Source organism: Ovis canadensis, chromosome 16 (assembly GCF_042477335.2).
Source record: "Ovis canadensis isolate MfBH-ARS-UI-01 breed Bighorn chromosome 16, ARS-UI_OviCan_v2, whole genome shotgun sequence".
In the NCBI taxonomy this organism is placed as follows: Eukaryota; Metazoa; Chordata; class Mammalia; order Artiodactyla; family Bovidae; genus Ovis; species Ovis canadensis.
Window position 1 is genome coordinate 50368448 of NC_091260.1, and position 23898 is coordinate 50392345.

The 23898-nt window shown below is 38.4% G+C and overlaps 1 protein-coding gene across 2 annotated transcripts in view; it reads left to right on the plus strand.

The window, feature by feature from the left end:
- CPLANE1 (ciliogenesis and planar polarity effector complex subunit 1) overlaps positions 1 to 23898 on the plus strand; it is a 104000-nt gene that overhangs the window by 67222 nt on the left and 12880 nt on the right. For both annotated transcript variants that reach the window (XM_069556169.1, XM_069556170.1), the window contains exons 44-51: positions 2059 to 2146; positions 11132 to 11254; positions 15202 to 15232; positions 15741 to 15872; positions 18046 to 18211; positions 22007 to 22065; positions 22510 to 22677; positions 23712 to 23839. In XM_069556169.1, the coding sequence (XP_069412270.1) occupies positions 2059 to 2146; positions 11132 to 11254; positions 15202 to 15232; positions 15741 to 15872; positions 18046 to 18211; positions 22007 to 22065; positions 22510 to 22677; positions 23712 to 23839 (895 nt within the window). The remainder of the gene's footprint in view (positions 1 to 2058; positions 2147 to 11131; positions 11255 to 15201; positions 15233 to 15740; positions 15873 to 18045; positions 18212 to 22006; positions 22066 to 22509; positions 22678 to 23711; positions 23840 to 23898) is intronic.

Here is a 23898-nt window from a genome sequence, read left to right on the forward strand (position 1 = left end):
TCTTCCGAGGCGACTACTTTGAAGGAAATAGAACTGATTTAAATGAAAGGTTTGGCATATTGGTTTAAAATGTTCTTATCCTATTCTATGCACACATAAATACAGAGATTTTTTTACTTGCTCATTTTAGTTTAAGAAATGGCCCATAGGCCTGGAAGAAGCTGAGGGGCACTGTGAACACCCCAACCAGGTGCCTTAAAAGTATGGGTTCAAGTCCATGTGCTGGATTTGAGAGTCTCTGCATCTCTCTGGCCCTCATTCCTCATCTTTAAAATGAAAGATTTTGATTTCTTCAAATAAATATCCAAAATTGGAATTTCTGGATTCTTTATGTTTTTATTGTCTGTTTTTATTTTTTTAAGGAACTTCCATACTGTTTTCCATAGTGGCTGCACCAGTTGACTTCCCACCAGTGGTGCTCAAGGGTTCCCTTTTCTCTACGTACTTGTTTGTCTTTTTGATAATAGCCAATCTGTCCAGCATATGATAGCTCATCATGGTTTTGATTTGCATTTCCTAGATGATTTGTGATGTTGACCATCTTTTCATATGCCCACTGGCTATTTGTATGTTATCTTTGGAAAAAATGTCTGTTCATGTCCTGTGCCCAATTTTAAATTGGTTTTTTTTTTATATTTAGCTGTATGAGTTCTGTTAATATTTTAAATATTACTCCCTCATCAGAGAGAGTATTTGCAAATATTCTCTCCCAGTCTGTAGCTTGCCTTTTGGTTTTGTTGTTGGTTTCCTTGACTGTGCAAAAACTTTCTGGTTTGTTGCAGTCTCTGTTTATTTTTGCTGTTGTTACACTTGCCTGAGGAGACAGATCCAAAAATACATTGCTGAGACCAGTGTCAGAGAGCCTATTGCCTAAGTTTTCTTCTAGGAGTTTTACAGTTTCCGGTCTTACATTTAAGTCTTTATCTGATGTTTGCATGGTGTCACCAACTCAATGGACATGAGTTTGAGCAGATTCTGGGAGATGGTGAAGAACAGGGAAGCCTGGTGTGCTGCCACCCACGGGGTTGCAAAGAGTCGGACACAATTTAGTAACCGGAGAACAGCAACAGATAGTTTTGAGTTTATTTTGTGTATGGTGTAAGAAAATGGTCTAGTTTCCTTCTTTTAAATGGAGCTGTCTAGTTTTCCCACAGAGAAGGCAGTGGCAACCCACTCCAATACTCTTGCATGGAAAATCCCATGGACAGAGTAGCCTGGAAGGCTGTAGTCCATGGGGTCGCTGAGGGTCGGACACGACTGAGCAACTTCACTTTCACTTTTCACTTGCCTGCATTGGAGAAGGAAATGGCAACCAACTCCAGTTGCCTGGAGAATCCCAGGGACAGGGGAGCCTGGTGGGCTGCCATCTGTGGGGTCACACAGAGTTGGACACAACGGAAGCGACTTAGCAGTAGTTTTCCCAACACTTTTTGCTGAAGAGACTATCTGAAACACAAAACAGAAACAGGCTCATTGACAAAGAGAACAAACCAGTGGTTGCCAGAAGAGAGGTGGGCGGGAGACAGGTGAAATCGGTGAAGGGGATTAAGAGGTACAAATTACTAATTATAAAAGTAAGTCAGTGGTATAATGCATAGCACAGTGAGAATAATGAATGATGTTGTGTAGCTTTGTATGGTGAGTAGTGTCTAAAAATATTGAATTACTGTAGTATGCATCTGAAGCTAATATAACATTGTAAGTCAATTATGCTTCAATTAAAAAATCAGTAGAATAAAGGTGAACTGTGTAAATAAAAGGGAAAGTTTTGTCTTGATGGAAGTTAACCTTCCTCCCCATTTTAAAATTTGTGATGCAGTTTTCCTGAGCTTCTTAAAAGGTTAAATTGGTTAAGATACAAAATAAGTAAAAATTTACTCCTCTTTAAAAAACCTCACCATTTAACTCATATTAGATTCAGTCCTCTTCTTTCATCTTTCGTATTTGCATTCTTTCAATGCAAATATGAAAAACCTATGTAAAATTATTAATGGTATTTTGAAATAATCAAACTATGAAATTTGTAACCGTTATTTTGTGGTGTATGTTTTTCTATAGGTTGAACCTGTGGGTCCCATTGAACTGTCTTCTGGCCCTGAATCTGAAAAAACATTCCCTTCAAAAACCATTAGCATTTCTGAAGAAGGTTTGTGAGGGATCTTGGGTGGGACTGAAGCCTTTCTTGGGAAGGATGTGTGTGTGCCAGAAATAGTCTTACGTGAGCTGAAGCCATCAGTCCCCTTATTTTTAGATGAGGATTAGTTTTGTGATAACATAATTGGCCCCCACTTCACGCCAGTTTATTTCCTGAGAAGCTGATGCTGTGGCCCCCTCTGACCTTTGCACCAGAATGAGGCAGGGTGGGCTGGACCTCAGTTCTGTGACTCCGCACCACTGGCTGCATAACCACTGAGAATCACACAGATCTTGTGCTGAGGTGGTGGTCTGTCCACAGTCATCAGAGGAGCCAGAACCTGAAGTTCAGGTTCAGTGGCCTGGCAACGGTGAAGTGATTAAGCTTTTGCATTTCTTATTTTAAGAATGAGAATTTGGATATTTTTTAAAATGTCTACTATACCTGTGATTGTTAATATCTGTATTCTTTTTTTCATTTTGTCTAGTCAGCAGTTTAATGCATTTTGCCAGAAAACAGGGTTTGGTTTACTGATTCTCTTTATTGTTTCTTAATGTTCTTTTTCAGAAATTTCTACTCTAGCTTTATTATTTCTTCTGCTCTTGGAGACTTACTTTGTGGGATTTTACCTAGCTACATACTTTGTTTTTTTCTAATAAATGCATTTGAGGCTGAACATGTTTCTTCAAGGAGCCAGATAAGGGTGCTGCTGTTATATCTTTTGGTGGTATTCAATTTATATTGAGATTTATTCTTCAGCTCATAAGAAGACTTTTTCGCTTCCAAATATTATGGGGCTTGGGCTATAATTTTGTAATTTATTTCCATTTTCATTGTATTGTGATTAGATGGGTGTATGATAATATCATTCTTCAGTTCAGCTTAGTTGCTCAGTCATGTCCGACTCTTTGCAACCCCATGGACTGCAGCACACCAGGCTTCCCTGTCCATCACCAGCTCCCAGAGCTTGCTCAAACACGTGTCCATTGAGTCAGTGGTGCCATCCAACCATCTCATCCTCTGGCATCCCCTTCTCCTGCCTTCAGTCTTTGCCACGGTCAGGATTTTTTTCCAGTGAGTCAGTTCTTCACATCAGGTGGCCAATGTATTGAAGCCTCAGCTTCAGCATCAGTCCTTCCAATGAATATCACTCTTAGATATTTGTTAAAATTTCCCTTGAGGCTTAGGATATATAGTCAGTTTTTGTAAATATTCTGTTTATTTGAAAAGAGTGAGCATTTTCTGTTTATGTAGGAGATGTATGTGTGTGGTCATATACACATATATCATAGTCAAACTTCTAAATTATACTGTTGAGAAGGGCACATTAAAAATGACCTGAAATGGTTTGGAATTGTTTATTTCTCTTTGTAATTCTGTTAAATGTCTCTTTATGTACTTGTTTTTTTGTTGTTGTTCAGTCACCAGCTCATGTCCGACTCTTTGGACTGCAGCGTGCCAGGCATCCCTGTCCTTCTCTATCACGCAGAGTTAGCTCAGACTCATGTCTGTTGAGTTGATTATGCTAACCATCTCATCCTTTGTCGTCACCCTCTTCTCCTGCCCTCAATCTTTCCTAGTATCAGGGTGTTTTCTAACAAGTCGTCTCTTCACATCAGGTGGCCAAACTCTCAGAGCTTCACCTTCAGCATTAGTCTTTTCAATGAATATTCAGGGTTGATTTCATTTAGGATTGACTGGTTTGATCTCCTTGCTTTCAAAGGGACTCCCAAAGAGTCTTGTCCAGCACCATAGTCAAAAGAGTGAATTCTTTGGCATTCAGCCTTCTTATATGGTCCAACTTTCACATCCATACACGACTGCTGGAAAAGCGATTGCTTTGACTATGCAGAAATTTGTCAGCAAAGTGATGTCTCTGCTTTTTAATACTGTCTAGCTTTCTCATAGCTTTTCTTCCAAGGAGCAATCATCTTTTAATTTCATGGCTGCAGTCACCATCTGCAGTAATTTTGGAGCCCCCCAAAATAAAGGCTGTCACTGTTTCCATTGTTTCTCCATCTATTTGCCATGAGTTGATGGGACCAGTTGCAATGATCTTAGTTTTCTGAATGTTGAGTTTTAAGCCAACTTTTTCACTCTCCTCTTTCAGTTTCATCAAGAGGCTCTTTAAGTTCTTCTTTGCTTTCTGCCATAAGGGTGATATTATCTGCATATCTGAGGTTATTGATATTTCTCCCAGCAATATTGATCCCAGCTTGTGCTTCATCCAGCCTGGCATTTCACATGATGCATTCTGCATATAAGTTAAATAAGCAGGGTGACAATATACAGCCTTGATATACTCCTTTCCCGATTTGGAACCAGTCTGTTGTTCCATGTACAGTTCTAACTGTTGCTTCTTGACCTGCATACAGGTTTCTCAGGAGACAGATAAGGTAGTCTAGTATTCCCATCTCTTTAAGAGTTTTCCACAGTTTGTTGTGATCCACACAGTCAAAGACTTTAGTGTAGTCAATGAAGCAGAAATAGATATTTTCCTGGAATTCCCTTACTTTTTATATAATCCAGTGAACATTGGCAATTCAATCTCCGGTTCCTCTGCCTTTTCTAAATCCAGCTGAGAACATCTGGAAGTTCTCAGTTCATGTCCTGTTGAAGCCTAGCTTGAACGATTTTGAGAATTGCCTTGCTAGTATGTGAGATGAGTGCAACTGTTTGGTAGTTGGGACATTCTTTGGGATTGGGATAAAACCTGACCTTTTTCAGTCCTGTGGCCACTGCTGGCTTTTCCAAATTTGTTGACATATTGAGTACATTGCTTTAACAATATCAGCTTTTAGGATTTGAAATATCTCAGCTGGAATTCCATCACCTCCACTAGTTTTGTTTGTACTAATGCTTCCTAAGGTTCATTTAACTTCACACTCCAGGATGTCTGGCTCTAGGTGAGTGACCACATCATTGTGGTAATTCAGGTCATTAAGACCTTTTTTGTACAGTTCTTCTGTGTATTCTATGCACCTCTTCTTAATCTCTGCTGCTTCTGTTAGGTCCTTAGAATTTCTGTCCTCTATCATGACCATCCTTGCATGAAATGTTCCCTTGGTAGCTCCAGTTTTCTTGAAGAGATGTCTAGTTTTTCCCGTTGAGTTGTTTTCTATTATTTCTTTACCTTGTTCACTTAAAAAGGCTTTCTTATCTTTCCTTGCTATTCTTTGGAACTCTGCATTCAATTGGGTATATATTATGTGGTTCAGGCTATAGGTATATCTTAAGTAGTTTAGGCTATGTTAAATGAATATAGTTAATGATGATTACTTTTTTTGAATTTTATCTGTTTTATCAATAAGTATACAGCCTTGAGGTACTCCTTTCCCAATTTGGAACCAGTCTGCTGTTTCCTGTCTAGTTCTAACTGTAGCTTCTTGACCTGCGTACAGATTTCTCAGGAGGCAGGTCAGGTGGTCTGGTATTCCCATCTCTTTAAGAATTTTCCAGTGTGTTGTGATCCACACAGTCAAAGGCTCTGGCATAGTCAATAAAGTACAAGTAGATGTTTTTCTGGAACTGTCTTGCTTTTTCGATGATCCAGTGGATGTTGGCAATTTGATCTCTGGTTCCTCTGCCTTTTCTAAAACCAGCTTGGACATCTGGAAGTTCAGAGTTCAAGTACTTTTGAAGCCTGGCTTGGAGAAGTTTGAGCATTACTTTGCTAGCACGTGAGATGAGTGCAATTGTGTGGTAGTTTGAACATACTTTGGCATTGGCTTTCTTTAGGATTGGAATGAAAACTGACCTTTTCCAGTCCTGTGGGCATTGCTGAGTTTTCCAAATTTGCTGGCATACTGAGTGCGGCACCTTCACAGCATCACCTTTTAGGATTTGAAATAGCTCAACTGGAATTCCATCACCTCCACTAGCTTCGTTTGTAGTGATGTTCCTAAGGCCCACTTGACATTGCATTCCAGGATGTCTGGCTCTAGACGAGTGATCACACCATCGTGGTTATCTGGGTCATGATCTTTTTTGTACAGTTCTCTGTGTATTCTTGCCACCTCTTCTTAATATCTTCTGCTTCTGTTAGGTCCATACCATTTCTGTTCTTTATCGAGCCCATCTTTACATGAAATATTCCCTGGGTACCTCTAATTTTCTTGAAGAGATCTTTAGTCTTTTCCATTCTATTGTTTTCCTCTATTTCTTTGCATTGATCACTGAGGAAGGCTTTCTTATCTCTCCTTGCTATTCTTTGGAACTCTGCATTCAAATGGATTTATCTTTCCTTTTCGCCTTTGTCTTTAGCTTCTCTTCTTTTCTCAGCAATTTGTAAGGCCTCCTCAGACAACCATTTTGCCTTTTTGCATTTCTTTTTCTTGGGGATGGTCTTGATCACTGCTTCCTGTACAATGTCACAAACCTCCGTCCATAGTTCTTCAGGCACTCTGTCTATCAGATCTAATCCTTTGAATCTGTTTGTCACTTTCATTGTATAATCATAAGGGATTTGATTTAGGTCATATCTGAGTGGTCTAGTGGTTTTCCCTACTATCTTCCATTTAAGTCTGAATTTGGCAATAAGGAGTTCATGATCTGAGCCACAGTCAGCTCCCGGTCTTGTTTTTGCCGACTGTATAGAGCTTCTCCATATTTGACTGCAAAGAATATTATCGATCTGATTTTAGTATTGACCATCTGGTGATGTCCATGTGTAGAGTCTTCCCTTTTGTTGTTGGAAGAGTGTGTTTGCTATGACCAGTGTGTTCTCTTGGCAAAACTCTGTTAGCTTTGACCTGCTTCGTTTTGTACTCCAAGGCCAGATTTGCCTGATTCTGCAGGTATGTTTTGACTTCCTACTTTTGCATTCCAGTTCCCTATAATGAAAAGAACATCTTTTTTTGGTATTAGTTCTAGAAGGTCTTTTAGGTCTTCATAGAACCATTCAACTTCAGCTTCTTCAGCATTACTGGTCAGGGCATAGACTTGGATTGCTGTGATATTGAAAGGTTTGCCTTGGAAATGAACAGAGATCATTCTGTTGTTTTTGAGATTGCATCCAAGTACTGCAGTTTGGACTCTTTTGTTGACTATGATGGCTACTCCATTTCTTCTAAGGGATTCTTGCCCACAGTAGTAGATACAATGGTCATCTGAGTTAAATTCACCCATTCCGAAAAGTTGGCTTGAAACTCAACATTCAGAAAACTGAGATCATGGCATCTGGTCCCATCACTTCATGGGAAACTGATGAGGAAACAATGGAAACAGTGAGAGACTTTTTATTTGGGGGCTCCGAAATCACTGCAGATGGTGAATGCAGCCAGGAAATTAAAAGACACTTGCAAAGGTCCGTCTGGTCAAGGCTATGGTTTTTCCAGTGGTCATGTATGGATGTGAGAGTTGGACGGTGAAGAAAGCTGAGTGCCAAAAAATTGATGCTTTTGAACTGTGGTGTTGGAGAAGACTCTTGAGAGTCCCTTGGAATGCAAGAACATCCAACCAGTCCATGTCAAAGGAGATCAGTCCTGGGTGTTCTTTGGAAGAACTGATGTTGAAGCTGAAACTCAAATACTTTGGCCACCTCATGGGAAGAGTTGACTCATTGGAAGAGACCCTAATGCTGGGAAGGATTGAGGTCAGGAGGAGAAGGGGACGAGGATGAGATGGTTGGATGGCATCACCGACTCGATGGACATGAGTTTGAGTAAGTTCCAGGAGTTGGTGATGGACAGGGAAGCCTGGCATGCTGCAGTCCATGAAGTTGCTAAGAGTTGGACACGACTGAGTGAAATATCATTAGGCAGTGACTGTCTTTATTCCCAATAATGTTGTTTAGACTCAAAGTCAGTTTTGTTTAATTTGTCCATTTCTGTTTTCTTTTGCCTGGTATATCTTTTTTTTGATATTTTTTTACTAAAAATTTTAATGGTAAGTTTCAGGCATATTTCAGTACAAGACAAAATAGTATAATTAACCTTCATGTACCCAACAATCACCTTTTACAAGTATCAACTCATGGCCAATCCTGTTTTATATATCCCACCCACTCTTTTTATCTTTTCCTGAATTATTTGAAAGCAAATTCCAGACAACACAGTTTTATCCATAAATATTTTAACATTCTCTAAAAGACAAGGTCTATTTTAAAAATAATAACGTTATCACCTCTTTTCTTAAAAAAGTCTTGGTATTGTCATGTACCTAATAAGTGTTCAACTATTGCCAGTTGGCTCATTTTAAAAAATAGTTTATTTCCTCTAGTTGGTCCAGATAAGGTCCATACATGGCATTTGGTTGATAGCTTATAATTCTCTTTTAATTTCTGGGTTCGTCTTTTTCTCTCTCTTCTTCCCCTTCTAGTTTATTTGTTGCAGAAACTTGGTGGTTTGTCCTGAAGTATTTTTCAGGGTCTACATTTTGTTAATTGCATCTCTGTGGTGTCATTTACACGTTCCTCTGTTCCCTTTATTTCCTGTCATTAGCCATCCCCTCACTTTAAAGATGAGTGACTGTTAGAGATGTGTTCAGCAAATATCTCTAGATTTCATTCTTAAAATAATTACGTAGTTTGTGTTTTAATCATAAGATACAGGCAGCTATTTATTGTGATTATTGATACATTTGTGCTCACTTCTGTTATCTTATTTTGTGCTTCCTATTTACTCTGTCTTTTGTTTACTTTTTGTCCTGTTTTTCTTTCCTTCAATTGGATTGAGTTTTCTGTATCCACTCTTTCCCCCTCTATGTGTTCAGAAATTATACATTCTATTTTTATTCCCTTAGAGCATATTCTTAAATTTTCAACATTCAGAATTGAGTGTTGAGATGAATATATTTACCTCACAAGCAACATAAGGTCTTATGTTAGAGCTTTTAGCACTGGTATTCCCAGGGCCTCAGTGGTAAAGAATCCGCCTGCTAATACAGGGGACACTGGGATGCAGGTTCAGTCCTTGGTCAGGAAGATCTCCTGGAGGAGGAAATGCCAACCCAGGTAGTATTGCTGCCTGGAAAATTTCTTGGACAGAGGAGCTGGCGTGCTGCAGTCCATGGGTTTGCAAAGATTTGCACGTGACTCTGCACACATACACATGTGCCTCTTCACATCTTCTCTGATGTTGTTTCTAATAGTTTAGATCTGTACCTTGTTTTTAACCTGTCCGCTTAGTCTCCTTTGTCTTTTATCTTTATATGTCTGTACTAATTTGAATTTATCAGCATGTTTGCCAGTTTATTTCCCCTCAGTTGCTTCTTTTTTTCAAAGAAATTGTAAACTGAATGATGTACATATGTAAAAAATAAGTATATTAGACAAAAACATGAGTTTCATCAAATAATACTTGTCATTATTCCCCAGGTCTGGCATTTTCTCTTTTGTGCGGTTATTGCCCGGAGTTGCTCCTTGCAGCCACTTCACTGAGGACTGTTTCTTTCCTCCTTCCTTTATTAGTTCTTTCGACTAGAGTCTGTCAGTAGCCAGTTCTCCCAGTCTTTCAAAATAGTTGTAATTTTACTGCAGTTTGTGAGTGATGGCTTATAGCTGAGATCAGAATTCTAGGTTGCTGCTTATTTTCCCTCAGTCTTTTAAGATATTATTCCATTTTCCATTGACATTTCTAATTGCTGAGTGTATAATACTTATGTGATGTCTAATTGCTGTTCTTTTATCTCTGATCACTTTTATAGTCTTCATCTTTTTGGTTTATTTTGCATTTTGAAACAGTGTGTCTGGGTGTATAATTCTTTTTATTTATTCTATATGGGAGTGGGAATGGTTTGTTAATTTGCAGTTTTAACACTGGGAGGTTTTATCTGGTTTCTTTTGGAGTAGTGCTTTTGCTAAAGCACTTGTTAGAGGTGTGCTGGAAATTCTCAGTCTATCCCCTGCCTCTTAACCACCCCTCAGGTTCTCCCTTTTCTCTCTCAATGATGTGCTCCAGGACATTTCCTCAGAACTCTTTCTGTTCATCTACTCATTCTCTCTACTGCTGTGTCTTCTTTGCTGTAGGATTTTAATTTCGATGACTACATTCTTAATGTCCAGAAGATTTCTTTCTTTTTCAGATCTATCTGTTCTTTGGATGTACTCTGCCCTTTTCTTTTACTGTGGTTTCTATACCGTATTTTATCAGTTTGATCATTTTAGTAATATTTTATGCCCTTCCAGATTCTTATTTCGTGCGTGCATATTTTCAATTGTCAGATGTATATACTGACTCTCTGGGCTGCTTATTCCTTTGTGTGAGTTGTGATTTTTTTATACTGAGCTTATTAAGGAGGTAGTTCTGCTACGTTGTGTATGTTTTTCTTTGGCATGATTTTGTTATTTTCTTCTTGCTGTTACTGAAGTAGAAAAAAATGGGGACATGTTTTTATAATCACTTTTTTAGTTGGAGTTGCTGTACCACATAGATAGTATAAATTCAGATCCCACATCTGCCTGTAGTATAGCAAGACAGGGTGGGTGTCTTTTCTCAGAGTTAACTTTTATTTTTTTCCCATCCACTACCCAGGGAGATAAAAAAGCTTGCTATTTCTCTGGGGCAGAATTTTTCTTATCCCCACTTTATGGACAGAACTGTCCTTCAGCATTCTCAATTCCTCTCACTGTGTCTGCAGGAACCACGTCTCCTGTTCCTCCTTGGACTATACCAGCAGCATTGTCCATTTAGTGCCCAGAATTCCTTTTTATTTTATGACACCAGGAGACTTATTTTATTTACAAGTTTGATTGGTTGTGTATGATTCTTTTTCTAAGTTCACCATTTCTTCTGTGTTTTATACAGGTAATGGGCCTATTCACTGCAGCTCCATCTGTTGTGTTTTCTGAAGCTGATAATAAATTTAGTAATAGATAATAAATTTTCTTACTGTGAGACAGTTTAAACTTTAAATACTATATTAAATTATTTTATTATGCAGTAAGAAAGTTACCAGAATAATGTCTTTTCCATGTGATTTTTTTCCCATTAATATTATTTTCTTTTTATTTTAATATATACTCTGGATTAATGCACTTCCTGACTTATATGAATGAAGAAGATCAGAGAGACAAAGAAGAGATTTCAGTAACAGAAATTTACCCTAGTCAGAAAACCTATGTGCTTCCTTCAGCTCATTCAGCTGTCAGCCTTTCCAGTGACCAGAATGTGACTTCCCTTGGTATTAACTTTTTTTCCTTTACTCTTATTTTCCAAGATACTGTTACTGAAGAGTACTTACTTTACTGGGAATATAGTTGTGAAGGATTTGTGAAGCCATTGCAACATTCATAAGTTTCAGGGAAAAGAAAGTTAAAAATTGTGCCATTTACATGAAGAACTACGTTATGGTGTCACTTTCATAAGATACACTACAAGATGTACCATGTCTCTGTGTAATTCAGGCTCCCCCGTCCCTGGGATTCTCCAGGCAAGAACACTGGGTGGGTTGCCATTTCCCTCTCCAGTGTATAAAAGTGAAAAGTGAAAGTGAAGTTGCTCAGTTGTGTCCGACTCTTAGCGACCCCATGCACTGCAGCCCACCAGGCTCCTCCATCCATGGGGTTTTCCAGGAGAGAGTACTGGAGTGGGGTGCCACTGCCTTCTCCACAGATGTGTTATATCTCTGTGTAGTTCAGGCTCCTCTGTCCATGGGATTCTCCAGGCAAACATACTAGAGTCGTTGCCATGCCTTCCTCCAGGGGATCTTCCTGACCCAGGGATCAAACCCAAGTCTCTTACATCTCCTGCATTGGCAGATGGGTTCTTTACCACGAGCGCCACCTGGGAAGCCCCGTTAAATACATAGCAACTGAAACATTATAGTATTACACTGGTATATTATACTATAATACTATACTATTTGGTTTTTATAAAAATTGAGAAATTAAAACTCTGTCAATTTTAAGAGTTTTGATTTGGAAACAAGATAATGACTGACTTTTTGGGCCTCTTCCACATGCCAGACATCGCTGTTTTATGTGTGTTGACCCTGGTGTAAGCCTGACCTGTGATCTAGCTACCATTATTCTCCCATTTTATAGTTGAGAATATTGAGGCTTAGAGAAATTCGGGGCCATTGTTCCTTCTATTTCTTTCAGAGCTGACAGTTCAAAATGCCATTCCTTAGTCCTAAGTGATATTTTGTGTCATAATAATAGCAGGGCATACTACATATCACAGTTGGAACTCTAATGGTGGCCTTGAAATACCTTCTTTGCCCTCAGATACTTATGGTCAATAAGGGTGATTTTATTGAATGCTTGCAATATGTTTTATTACCATTATTAAAGTTATATAAGCCATTAGAAATGCTATTTTTAAATGGCATTGCTGTTATTTAAATAAAAACAATTAAGCTGTTTTTAACCTTTGTATTTGTTCTCTAAACTCTTTCTAGATTCTGTTCATATTTCAGTCATCATCATATAAAGATAATCATTTTTATTCACTGAGTTGTTGTGAAGATTAATTACTGTATATAAAGCATTTAGCTGAGAATCTGTTTGATTCCTATAGGTTCTTGGTCACCGGTATCTTTCCTCTTTCCTCTTATGGAAGGGAGAGTTGAGAAATGAAGTTAAAGAGGCCTTAGTGGATTCTGATTGTATCTGAGAAGTTTAAACTACATTTTGTACTTGGGAATCGCTGACAGATTTTGAGCAGGAGAGGTTTGGGAAAAGTCTAGGATGGAGGTCTAGGTCAGTCAGTGAACTTTTAAATTAATGTGACCTGGGCAGTGATGAGGGTCTGGGCAGTGTTATGGGAAAGGAGAAGAAATTAGACATTCTGAATAGGCAGCTGATGGCTTAAAGCTCAACATTCAGAAAACTAAGATCATGGCATCTGGTCCTATCACTCCATGACAAATAGAAAGGGAAACAGTAGAAACAGTGGCAGACTTTATTTTCTCCAAGATCACTGCAGATGGTGATTGCAGCCGTGAAATTAAAAGACCCTTAATCCTTGGAAGGAAAGTTATGACCAACTTAGACAGCATATTACTGAGACATTACTTTGTCAACAAAGGTCCATCTAGTCAAGGCTATGGTTTTTCCAGTGGTCATGTGTGGATGTGAGCACTGGACTATAAAGAAAGCTGAGCGCCGAAGAATTGATGCTTTTGAACTGTGGTGTTGGAGAAGACTCTTGAGAGTCCCTTCGACTGCAAGGAAATCCAACCAGTCCATCCTAAAGGAGATCAGTCCTGAGTGTTCATTGGAAGGACTGATGTTGAAGCTGAAACTCCAATACTTTTGCCACCTGATGTGAAGAGCTGACTCATTGAAAAAGACCCTGATGCTGGGAAAGATTGAGGGCAGGAGGAGAAGGGGATAACAGAGGATGAGATGGTTGGATGGCATCACTGACTCCATGGACATGAGTCTGGGTAAAGTCTGGGAGTTGGTGATGGACTAGGAGCCTGGTGTGCTGCGATTCATGGGGTCGCAAAGAGTCAGAAATGACTGAGCAACTGAACTGAACTGATACTCACTGACTAAGTGGATGGCATGGGTGGAAAATGAGAACACAAATGGCTGGTTAGCATTGTCAGACTAAGAGCAAGGATATCACCAGGTCTTAATGTCAAACTCTTAGAGCACCTTCAACCAGATGTAGTATTTCAGGTGATATTCATATCATATTTAGGACCTAGCTTTTGTTAAGCAAGTAGAGCTTGCTGAGAGGTTTAAGCTTAAAAAACAGAAGAGCCTTTTCCCTAATTATATAGTTAATACTGATGGAAAATGGGAAAATCTTAGGACCAGCCTAAGAAATGTCATCCATCAGAGAGCAGGAGGAGCCCACCCCACCCAGTGAGGGAAGGAGATGAGCAGCCTCTGGTGAAGGGGCTTTCAAGAAAAAGTGAATCACTGACAGTTTCACAGGCCACCAGAAAGTCAAGAAAGAAGACTGAATTTTTTTGAGCACTTTAAGACCTATTGGTATTCCTAATAAGTGAAGTCGATGATCAGGCTGAGTGTCACTGTTTGGCATTTTTTCAAAAAGGAACTGTGACTGTCAAGGAATGAAGCTGATCTGTTGTGTGTGTTAGTAAGTTATAAAGGCCATCCCAAAGAAAAAAATCCAAAAATGGTTTGAAAATGAAGGATAGAATCTTCCTACGTAACTACTTTTAACAGTTGTTATTTGACTATATCACTTTTCTGCTTTTTGATAAAAGGAATCACTTTATCAAAATGATTCATTTCTTAGAGCTTTTATATCTGATCAGTCTATACTTAGGGCTTCTCTGCTGTTGCAGTGCTAGAGAATCGGCCTGCCCACATGCACGCTTGATCCCTGGGTCAGGAAGATTCCCAGGAGGAGGAAATGGCATCCCACTCCAGTATTCTGGCCTGGGAAATCCCATGGACAGAGGAGCCTGGGCGAGTTACAGTTCTTGGGGTCAGACATGACTTAGCAACTATATGAACAAGTCTATACTTACACCATTATTGAAGAACTCACAAATGACCAGACTCAGAGACCAAAGATAATGTGAAATTCTTGATGTGAGGATTAAAAAACAAAAAATGTGCTTAAGAAAGCAAAATTATTTAATATTAAAAACATGGGGATGTCTCAGTCAAAGAGGCAAGGTGGGTTTATCTTAGTATAAGAAAATATGCAGGAAGTGTTTTTGAGAAGAGATGTCAGGACAGTTTCTCTCTGTTAACCCAGTTCTCTGAGGGTTAAACACAGAAAGCTGAAAAGGCTATGTTTTACTTTAAAGACATGTTATTAATACTGGACAAGATTTAAAAATCATCCTTGAGTCATGTTCTTCCATGTCAAGGCTTTGGGGATTAAATTAGATGTTTTCTACAAAGTACTCCTTTCAGATCATCAAAAGTTTTTTTATTTTCTTTTCTTTTTAGTAAATCACACTCCAGTATTCTAAACCATGTATGAAGCAAAGTAGATTATACCTCCTAACATGTATTGTTCAGAGTGCTCTGGATAGACAAGTCATCTTAAAATGTGAACACTATTCACCACCAAATGGAGGTTTAAAAATATTTCAGTTTCTGGACATATAATTTCTAGATCAGGCTAATAATTTAAAAGAGAAAAAAATAACTGACCTGAAATTTTAATTGATACTAATGTTTCTCTTTTTTTAAGGTGTGAATAACAGTGATGAATTATTTGAAAGGTAACTATCTTAATTCATAGTTTTACTTGCAGTTAGGTATAAATCATATGTTCTGGAAATTTTGTTGTTCATATGTATGTCAGCTTTACACTGTTTATTTTTTGTGGATTAAAGGAATGTAATTCCCATTGGGAATGGGATCTTTTAAGACACTGATGATTGTTATGTTGTATCTCTCTTACTGTTTTAGAGTAGGTAGAGTCTTTGCTGCATTTTCTTTTACTACATATGTATTAAATTGCAATAGGCAGGACAGATTAGAAGCTGTCTTCTAGGCCTTACATTTGCTCCTTTGAGAGTATATATGAAGTTGTCAATTACTGATGATTAGGCTTTTCCACTGAGGGTTAATGAGATTAAAGCAATAGAATGAAATTAGTTATATGCTTATCATTTTTTGTCTTCATTTATGCTCTTGGAGAGTGTAGTTTTAAACGCTCATTTTTGCTTAATATAAGTAAGTTGTGGATACTGATTTATATCTCTCATATTGCATTTGGGAATGAAGTGTTTTGGTAGATCCACTCCAGACGAGTGAACTGACTGATATTGCGGACATTATCAATGACCTCATAACGAAAGATGGAGTTTCCAGTGAAGAGCTCGGCCTAACAGAGCAACAGGCTAGGAGCATCTCCAGGTAATCATTGAATAATTCATTTTTAACCTGTTTAAAATGTTTATGTTTAAGAGTATTTGAAAAAATGACCATTTTTGATGATTTTTTAGGAAACAGATTCAAAGCTTACATAGATTTTTTTCCTCTGTTAATAGATTTTGTGATTTTGTGTCATTCCTCCCCTTCCTCCAACAATCATAGACTGGCTTCTGTAACTAATACAGCACATCTGTATCCTGAGTTTTCTGAAGGTCTCATTGCTCTGAGTACAACATAAATATAATCCTGTTTCTTCTTAAAGTAATTAATAATTTAGTTCATAGTACTTTACCCTAGACATGAACCTTTAGAATACATTTTCAATAGCTTTTCTTGGAACATTATGTTAAAAAGTTTTTCCTTGTTGCCTTTCCTGCGCCATGAACTGGTTTTTGATAGAATAAAGGCTGCTTCTTCTACTGATGCTTCTTTGGGATACATATACCTTTTGGCTTATTGATTCATTGGAGGTTGGTTGGATTAGGGTACTCTCTGCCTGGCACATCCCAAGAGTCCAAACTCCAGAAGAAAAGCAGGTGTCTAGTATAAAACCACATTGTCTCTATCCATAACCCCTCTTCATGTTAGGATGTTGTCTTCTTCCCATGCTGCATGTTTCGAGTCAGCCCCGAATTGCTGTCTCACACCACCTTTTTTCTTGGGCCACTGTTAGTACTGTTTGTGTAGAAGCCAGGATAGGATTAGATGTACAAAAGCTGTATCGAGCAAATGCCTGAGAGGAAGAAAATCAGAAGTGAGGCATCAGACCACAGTGCAAGTCTGTTCCCTCCCTGTGGAGGAGAGAAGGCTGAGTCAGTTAAGTCCAGAGTACAGTGTGGTTCTAGGAAAGCTTCATCTGGGTCAGTGGTGAGACATCAAGCCAGAGTCTTCAGAGGAGTCCTGTCTCCTATAGGTCAGGGCCAGCCACAGCATCCCTGCCATGCTCCTCGTTAGCTCAGGTTGGATCCTGGGAAGTACAGCCTGGGCAGGAACCTGAGGCCAGATCCAGATCCAGGAGGGCTGCAGTTTAGAAGTCATCTCTGTGGAAAAAGTTTTGGAAGTGATTGCGATGGTCTAGAAATAGATCGATGAAGAAATCCGAAACAGAACCTTTAAAAACATTCATATTGGTGGTGAGCAGAGAAGAAGGATGCCCAGTATGAGAGGGTATGTTGTGTTTTGAGAGTGAGAAAAAGACTCAGGTAAGAGAGAGTTTAAAGCAGAAAGAAGCCAGTTGCACCAGATACTATAGAGAAGTCCAGTAGGAGGAAGACTGAAGAGGCTCTTGGTGACCTGAGATTGTTGTCAGTGGATTTCAGGGGACAGATTGGAGCAAATTGACTAGACATCATAAGCATATGACTGGAGTGGGTAGCCATTCCCTTCTCCAGGGGATCTTCCCAACCCAGAGATTGAACCCAGGTCTCCCACATTGCAGGCAGATTCTTTACCATCTGAGCCGCCAGGAAAACCCAAAAGAATACTGGAGTGGGATGCCATGCCCTCCTCCAGGGGATCCTCCCAACGCAGGGACCAAGCCCAGGTTTCCTGCATTGCAGGCAGAGTCTTCACTGTCTGAGGCACCAAGAAAGCCCATATGTATGCATGTATTCCCTCTCTGGAGCCTCGCTCCCACCCCTGCCCCCGATTCCACCCTCTGGGTCATCCCAAGGCACTGCGCTGAGCTCCCCGTGCTGAACAGCAGCGCCAGCTGTCCAGCATACTCACGGTATGTATATGTCAGTACTACTTTCGCAATTTATCTATCCTCTCCTTCCCCAACTGTGTGCACAGGTCCATTCTCCACATCTGTACCTCTCTGTTCCTGACCTGCAAATGTGTTCATCAGCACCATTTTTCTAGACTTCACATATATTCATTAATACACAAAATTTGTTTCTCTTTCTGATTTACTCTGTATGACAAGGCTCTGGATTCATTCATATCCCTACAACTGACTCAGTTCCTTATATGACTGAGTAATATCCCACTGTATGTGTGCACCACATCTTTATCCATTCATCTATCAGTGGACACTCAAGTTGCTTCCATGTCCTCTCCATTGTAAATAGTGCTGCAGTGAACACTGGGGTACATGTGTTATCTCCATAACAAATTTAAAATCAAATGATGCACTGCTGGTTAAATTTCTCAGGATTCAGCATCCCTCTGGTAGACGCCCACAAAGAACTGAGAAGGAGAGAAGAGAGATTCAAGTCTGGATGAAAAGAAAACGAAAAGCAAGAATGGCAGAGTACTTAAATCAGCTGGCAGAGAAGAGAGGGCAAGAACACGATCCTTTCTGCCCCCGGAATAACCCAGTAAGTCTGCAGTATCAAGGGCAGAGGAATTATCACAGAATATGTGCAACTTTTTCCTGGCAGGTATTCAAGAGGAGGATGAACATAATTTGGAATCATTTATTATTTGATAGAAAAGTCAGCATTTTGCTTAAGTCAGGGAAAATTAAGAAATTACCTTAACAAAATATAGCAAGGGACTACAAACCATGTTTTATTCAACTGTCTTAAATATTTTTTCTCCCTGACGCTAATTATGGCTCTAACATTGTAACCATTGAATGAAGAGATCAAGGGATTGGACGACCAACTGAAGTCACTCCCTTAATTTTCAGTGAAAGTCAGTTGCAGTTGAACAACTTGACTATGTATGTGGTAAAGGCATTTTAAAAATCAATTTTCTCTCTGTAAGTTGTCTACAAAAAAACCTTTTTAAAGTATGGTCCAGGCATGTACCAACAGAACAGTGGCACTTCTGTGTGTGTTTCAGCTTTCCTTTAAACTGTCAGCATTTGTTTACCGAGTCCTGACTATGGATATAACCATGGCTAGGTCAGAAGTGTTTTTCTTCAGAAGATGAAATAAGGCAGTATTACTTTGATGATTACATAACTATGAAAGTCACATTTACGTTACATTTGGATTATAGTGTATCTTTTACTTTGTAATCTGAAATAAATATAATACTTCATTGTTTTCTCCATCATTAGGGAAACACATTTTATAAAATAAGTGAATCTTCCAAGATTGTCACATTTAAGCATCAAATGTACAAAAGTAGTTGAACTGTTACTTAATGTCACTTATTTACCTGTGTCTGGAGAGAGCATGCTGACATTAGATAACATTTTGTTGATAGCTCTGGAGACATGATAATGACCTTCAGAGCTACTTGAAGACCAGAGTCTTACAGTGCGTGTGAATATGTGTATTCTTCCACGCCATGGAGGGTGAGTTCCCATATCACCCTCCCATCAGCCAAACAGATATCCCCAGATGGTTAGAATTATATCCAAATTTAGAATAAATTAACTCAGAGGGTGTTGGGACTGTTTTGTTCATAGACTTTATGACATCTCCTTCAGTATTGCAGGTAAATTTTTAGTTTCTATTTGGATAAAGGTATGCAACTAGTGAGGGATTCCTGTAATTTAAAATTTACATTTTTATCAGAAATCAATAAAACATTGCATTTATTATTGACTACTATATAGAACCTTGAGAAAGTGAATTCACTTCTCTGTGTACATTTTTATATACGAAGTCGACCCTGTGAAAGGACTTACCCTCATTAGTAATTCAACAGTAACTCTTTTTTTTTTTTTTTTTTACTTTACAATACTGTATTGGTTTTGCCATACATTGACATGAATCCACCACGGGTGTACATGTGTTCCCAAACATGAACCCCCCTCCCACCTCCCTCCCCATAACATCTCTCTGGGTCATCACCGTGCACCAACCCCAAGCATGCTGTATCCTGCGTCGGACATAGACTGGCGATTCGATTCTTACATGATAGTATACATGTTACAATGCCATTCTCCCAAATCATCCCACCCTCTCCCTCTCCCTCTGAGTCCCAAAGTCCGCTATACACATCTGAGTCTTTTTTGCTGTCTTGCATACAGGGTCGTCATTGCCATCTTTCTAAATTCCATGTATATGTGTTAGTATACTGTATTGGTGTTTTTCTTTCTGGCTTACTTCACTCTGTATAATCAGCTCCAGTTTCATCCATCTTATCAGAACTGATTCAAATGTATTCTTTTTAACAGCTGAGTAATACTCCATTGTGTATATGTACCACAGCTTTCTTATCCAATCATCTGCTGATGGACATCTAGGTTGTTTCCATGTCCTGGCTATTATAAACAGTGCTGCGATGAACATTGGGGTACATGTGTCTCTTTCAATTCTGGTTTCCTCGGTGTATATGCCGAGCAGTGGGATTGCTGGGTCATAAGGTAGTTCTATTTGCAATTTTTTAAGGAATCTCCACACTGTTCTCCAAAGTGGCTGTACTAGTTTGCATTCCCACCAACAGTGTAGGAGGGTTCCCTTTTCTCCACACCCTCTCCAGCATTTATTGCTTGCAGATTTTTGGATCGCAGCCATTCTCACTGGTGTGAAGTGGTACCTCATTGTGGTTTTGATTTGCATTTCTCTAATAATGAGTGATGTTGAGCATCTTTTCATGTGTTTGTTAGCCATCTGTATGTCTTCTTTGGAGAAATGTCTATTTAGTTCTTTGGCCCATTTTTTGATTGGGTCATTTATTTTTCTGGAATTGAGCTGCATAAGCTGCTTGTATATTTTTGAGATTAGTTGTTTGTCAGTTGCTTCATTTGCTATTATTTTCTCCCATTCAGAAGGCTGTCTTTTCACTTTGCTTATATTTTCCTTTGTTGTGCAGAAGCTTTTAATTTTAATTAGATCCCATTTGTTTATTTTTGCTTTTATTTCCAGAATTCTGGGAGGTGGATCATAGAGGATCCTGCTGTGATTTATGTCGGAGAGTGTTTTGCCTATATTCTCCTCTAGGAGTTTTATAGTTTCTGGTCTTACATTTAGATCTTTAATCCATTTTGAGTTTATTTTTGTGTATGGTGTTAGAAAGTGATCTAGTTTCATTCTTTTACAAGTGGTTGACCAGTTTTCCCAGCACCACTTGTTAAAGAGATTGTCTTTACTCCATTGTATATTCTTGCCTCCTTTGTCAAAGATAAGGTGTCCATATGTGTGTGGATTTATCTCTGGGCTTTCTATTTTGTTCTGTTGATCTATATTTCTGTCTTTGTGCCAGTACCATACTGTTTTGATGACTGTGGCTTTGTAGTAGAGCCTGAAGTCAGGCAAGTTGATTCCTCCAGTTCCATTCTTCTTTCTCAAGATTGCTTTGGCAATTCGAGGTTTTTTGTATTTCCATACAAATCTTGAAATTATTTGTTCTAGTTCTGTGAAAAATATGGCTGGTAGCTTAATAGGGATTGCATTGAATTTGTAAATTGCTTTGGGTAGTATACTCATTTTCACTATATTGATTCTTCCAATCCATGAACATGGTATATTTCTCCATCTATTAGTGTCCTCTTTGATTCCTTTCAGTGTTTTATAGTTTTCTATATATAGGTCTTTAGTTTCTTTAGGTAGATATATTCCTAAGTAATTTATTCTTTTCGTTGCAATGGTGAATGGAATTGTTTCCTTAATTTCTTTTTCTACTTTCTCATTATTACAACAGTAACTCTTAATGTTTCAGAATAAGACATATTTATAGCTGATGTTGGCCAGTTTACCTTGTGTCACATGCATTTTGAAGAGTTTACATGTCACAATAAACCTACTGTAGTAGGTTTCTGGTAAACATTTTAAAACATTAAAATGATGGTGTTGAATGTCTCACTCATTTCTGCTTTTATCAACCATGCTCTTGGTGAGGTTAATCACAAGACAAAGTACAAAATACAGGTGTCTCCATCCTTAAATGTTCCTATTTTCCATTTTAAGTTGCAGCTGATAAGGATCTCTCCTTTTGAGAAAATATATGAATTTAGCTGCTAAAGTAGACTTTGTACTCTATTTATTAAATTGGATTTTATTTTAATTACATGATGCTTTAACATTTTCATGTTTTGGGCTAGAATAGGAAGCTTCATTGAATATGACAATGTATTATACTGTTCCTAAATAGCAAAATTATATTTTAGCTTCCTATTAAAATTTATTAGTGAAATTTTCATGTTTTCTGTGGACTGTAATGGTTTAATCATTTGAACTGAATGGTAATGAACTAACTGGTTGTTTCTTGTGCAGTTATACATGACTTCAAGGGAAATCAGGCTGAGACAAAAGATGAAGCATGAGAAAGACAGGTGAGTTTGGTAGGTACACCCTGATCCTTCTCTCTCACTCACTGAGACCATAGATAACGCCTTAGGCATTCTAGTTTTCACAGTAGTCCCTTTTTGTTGATAAATGGAAAAGTATGGGAGATAAGTGCAGGGAAAATAATTAGACTCCACTATCCTTTTTAGGAATTTTCTTTCAAATATTGTTTATTCCATTCAATTTTTATAAGTTATTTCTGAAATCCCTCTCCCTCTCCCAACCCAAATATGTATGTACATTTTTTAAGTACCCCATAGGTGCCTGTAATAGTACCTCCTAATGGTTTTCAGAAATCTGACATTTGAATTTGCATTGAACTGCTTTGAAGAAAATCAATACTAGGTGGTCTTCAAACACTGTGTTCCCTCTGGAAATATGAAGTGAAAGGGACTCTCTTACTAAATGGTATTTAATTTTTTATTTTAAAGATTGCTACTCTCAGACCACTATAGTCGTCGAATCTCACAAGCATACACTCTGATGAATGAACTGTTATCTGAATCAGCACAGCTTCCAGCAGCTGCTCAGAAACCATTGCCTAACAAACCCAGAAAAGCTCAGATTCCCAGAAGGCAACGCTCCCCTTCTCCAAGAGGGTAAGATGAGGTTTGCCATGTCAATTGCCAAGATAACTCCAGGCGTGATAAGTGTGGAGCACCATTGTGACTCAGGCTCAGTGTGTTTGCTCTGAAATATGGTAATAAAGTGAAGGGGGAAATAGTGCCATCATTAGGAGTTTCCATTAGTTTATAGAATCACCAAGGAAAAGGACAAAAATGGCACTAAATATCTAATTAAGACATAACAAAGCACTTCTGAATGCCTAATACAATTTTTATATCCATTCAATCCTGTTTTCTTCCTTTCTGTAGATTTTGTGACTATTCCTTCTGTAATTTGCCTCCTAGCTGCTCTCCCTGTTTCTCCAGTTGGTTCCACTCTTGTAGGAAAACAATGGTCCTCATCAGCTTACTGCATCTTCTGCTGTCCCCTCCGAGTTATTGCTGATTCAGTTGTAGATATTATCATGTTTCTTAAATTAATGGCCTTCACTCCATTTGGATATGAGTTCAGTAGGCAAGGATTAATTAAACGTGGATGCTAAAGAAAAGCACCCAAGAGTAAAGTTTCTCATACGGCACACAAACACAAAATTTGTTAGTGACACATAAGGAGGAAATGAATTAGCAGTTTAATGTTGTTAAAAATTACCACCTTTGACAGAATAACTGATTAGGTTTGTAAATGTGATCTCGTAACTTACGAACCTAGAGGAAATGCTACCCAATGCAAACCTAGATGTAATCATATTACTTGTGTGTAATTTGAGGTGTAATCAAAATAGCAGAGATTCTCTTTGAATACTTCTTAGAATAATGCACACTATTTAATACATAAATAACTGGCAAATGTATACAGCTTTTGAAATGATTAGAGAGATAATAAAAACCAATTTCTTTGGGGAAAAAATGAGTAAATTTTGAGGTATAAGTTACTATACACTAAATGACCACTGAGGTGCAGAATAAACCAAGTCAAATGAATGTATTAATCTGAGCTGGAATTTGGATTTTTGAAATATATCACTAATGGAAGAGTCTAGAATATAATTATGTGATTTCTACTTCAGAGAGAATCGACATGGTCACAATTTTCCAATATACAGACCTGGAAAAGTCAGACATACATCCACCAAACCAAGTTATACCCAAAAGGGGAGACCTTTTGGGCAATCTCAAGGCTCACCTTGGCCGCGTGGTAAGATTGAGAGCTTTCTTTTATCTTGTGTAATTTGGACCTATTCTTTCTTGGTTCCA